At 41.1% G+C, this 3,205-nt stretch overlaps 1 gene segment (V, D, J or C); it reads right to left on the bottom strand.

Annotated features, from left to right (window-relative positions):
* Positions 1 to 2,170: 2,170 nt before the first annotated feature.
* On the bottom strand, positions 2,171 to 2,925 carry LOC133066551 (T cell receptor alpha variable 21-like). The segment is given in 2 exon segments: positions 2,171 to 2,622; positions 2,819 to 2,925. Coding segments are annotated over 2 exon segments (486 nt in total).
* Positions 2,926 to 3,205: the final 280 nt, after the last annotated feature.

Raw genomic sequence — 3,205 nt, 5'->3', positions numbered from 1 at the left:
ACATCAGATAAAGTAGACAGACTCCTGAACAAAGAACATTATGAGAGACAGAGAAATATTATCTACTGATGAAGAGGATAATTTACTGAGAAGACATAGTAATCCTAAATGTATATGTACCAACTAACAGAGCTGAAAAATAAGTGGAGCAAAAATTAAAACTAAAAAGAAAAGAGACAAATCTAGAAATATAATTAAATACTTCAATATTCCTCTCTCAACAACTGGTAGAATAACTTGCCAGAAAATCAGCAGATATCTAGAACTCAATAACACCATTAACCAGTAGGATTTAATTATCAGCTATACAACACTCCACCCAACCAGAGGAGACTATACTTCTTGCCAAGTGTCCGTGGAATATATACCAGGTAAATCCAAATCTTGGGACCTAAAAAAGCTCAACAAATCTAATGTAAAAGAACTGAAAAAAAATTAAAAAAAAAAAGAACTGAAATATAAAGAGTATGTTCTCCAACCGCAATGAAATAATAGTATAAATAAATAACAGAAAGATACAGGAAAATTCCCAAACATTTGGCAACCAAACAACACACTTCTTAATCATCTATGGGTCATAGAGAATGTCTCAAGGGAAATCATTGAATTTCCCATGAGTTGAATAAAAATGAAAATACAGCATACCAAAATTGGGGGGACACAGCCAAAGAAGTATTGAGAGTGAAATTTTAGCACCACATGCAAATATTAAAAAAGAAAAATTTTTTCTTTATTAAAATCTCAGATTATCTAAGCTTCTATCTGAAGAACTTGGACAAGGAAAAGATAAATTAATCCAATACAAGCATAAGAAAATAATAAAGATAAAAGGAGAAATCAATGAAATTTAAAAGAGATAAACAGTAGAGAAAATCAATGAAACAAAGAGTTGGTTCTTTAAGAGGATCAGCAAAACTGACAAAGTTATAGCAAAACAGATGGGTGGAGGGGAGTGGGAAGAACAGGGACAATGTCAGCAGGCTAATTAGCAGTATGGCATCCTATGTGATTGGCTAAGGATGAACATTTGCCTTTCTCCAGTTGGTCCTAGGCTTCTGTCATAGCTCAGTTGGTAAAGAATCTGCCTGCAATGCAGAAGACCCTGGTTCGATTCCTGGGTAGGGAAGATCTGCTGGAGAAGGAATATGCTCCCCAGTATTCTTGGGCTTCCCTTGTGGCTCAGCTGGTAAAGAATCCACCTGCCATGCGGGAGACCTGGGTTTGATCCCTGGGTTGGAAAGATCCCCTGGAGAATTGAAAGGCTACCCACTCCAGTATTCTGGCCTGGAGAATTCCATGGACTGTATAGTCCATGGGGTCGCAGAGTTGGACTCGACTGAGAGCCTTTCACTAACTAACATTAGCAGTTGGTCCCGAGTTGAATGAACTTCTGAATTATTGTGCTAAGTAAAGTAAACAATGCCAAAATGCCATGTATTGTAAGATTCCATTTGCATAAAATGCTTAGAATAAGCAAACCGTGGTCAGAAAGCAGGTGGGTGGCTTCCAGAGATGTGTGCGTGGGGAGCGCGGGGAGTGACTGTGTCATGGACGCATGGTTTCCTTTCCGGGTGATGACAAGGTTTCAAATCTTGATACAGGTAGTGATTGTGCCATGTTGTAAATATACTAGACGCACACTTAGGTGTTCATTTAAAAGAGAGAATTGTGTGAAATGTTGCTTAATCTCAACAAAACTACTATTTTTTGACTTTTTATTTTCTATTAGAGAAGAGCTGGTTAACAGTGTTGTGTTATTTTCAGGTGTACATCAAAGTGATTCCGTTATCCATACACGTGTATCTGCTCGTTTTCAAATTCTTTTCCCATTTATATTGTAAAACTATTATTTAAATTGAGTTGATGAAAAATCTAACAATCAAAGAATTCACAATATAATTTTAGATCATTTTAAAAGATTTTTTAAAATTAATTTATTTTAATTGGAGGATAATTACTTTACAATATTGGGATGGTTTTTGCCCTACATCAACATGAATGGGCCACAGGTATACCTGTGTCCCCACCATCCTGAGCACCCCTCCCACCTCCCCTGCCACCCTATCCCTCCGGGTTGTCCCAGAGCATGGGCTTTGGGTGTCCTGCTTCATGCATGGAACTTGCACTGGTCATCTATTTTACCTGTGGTAATGTATATGATTCAGTGCTATTCTCTCAAATCATCCCTCCCTTGCTAATTGGCTCTATCTGGAAGGAAAGTCAATACAGAAAACCCCTTAATGGAGGAAATTTCCTCAGCGCCAAGACAGGACGTGGTTGGAGCCCCATCTGCAGTCTGAGTCCTGGGAACAGGCTCCCTCTGCGCACTGGGGCCCACAGCACAGAGGTCGGTGGTCGAGTCACTGTGCTGAGAAGTCGCAATGTGTGAAGCACTGTGTCCTGATGATTTATGCAACGAGACTGTAACTCTTCCACGTGTTTGCTCTTTCTGATTCGCCTGAATTGACAATAGGGATGTGAGCCCTTTCCCGGGATCCTGCCTAAACCACTGCAGGAAGTGCAGAGCGCTGTCAGGGTAACTGCAGTTGAGATCCACGCTGTCTCCCTCTCTCACGCTCAGAGCTTCAGGACTCTGACTCATGTCCTGCTTACTGCTCACCCCTGTTCAGAAACAGAAAACAGAGACAGGCTGGTTAGCGGCTGATTATTCTTGGAAACTAACTTAAGTTTACTTTTTCGCTCTCCACAGGAACTCCCAGAAACCATGCAGGTACAACTCCCTGACTTTCTGTCTTCCCTGGGGAGGAATATCTGGGAGTTGCCCATTCTTTGCCCATTTCTAAACCCTCTAACTCACAGTTTAGTTGTAACCAAAGTATGAGCAGGCTCAGGGATTTGTCCATTCCTTCTGTCATTTAGACTCACTGAGAACTGAATTCTTGTGTCTGTAAAATGTTCAAGGACTCGCAGGATAAAAGATCTGCTTTGCTGCCTCTTGTGTTCACAACTTTCTACAGGAAACACAGAGTCAGCCCAGCCAATCAGAGCAAGTCACAGAGGCACGGAGGAGGACTCGCCAGAAGCCCATCTGCCAGGAGTGGGAGATTGCCATGGAAACACGATCATCTCAGGGCTAAGCCCAGCGTTGCCAGAGAAATGATTGTCTCTTTCCCTCCTCCTAAGGAAAACAATTTTTACCACATCAGATTTGCAGAATGTGGCTAAGTATGTACCTAGAGGGGCT

The sequence above is a fragment of the Dama dama genome, chromosome 12 (assembly GCF_033118175.1).
Source record: "Dama dama isolate Ldn47 chromosome 12, ASM3311817v1, whole genome shotgun sequence".
Classification (NCBI taxonomy): Eukaryota; Metazoa; Chordata; class Mammalia; order Artiodactyla; family Cervidae; genus Dama; species Dama dama.
Note: the sequence above shows the minus strand (reverse complement) of the source record. Positions and strands in the feature narration are given on the sequence as shown.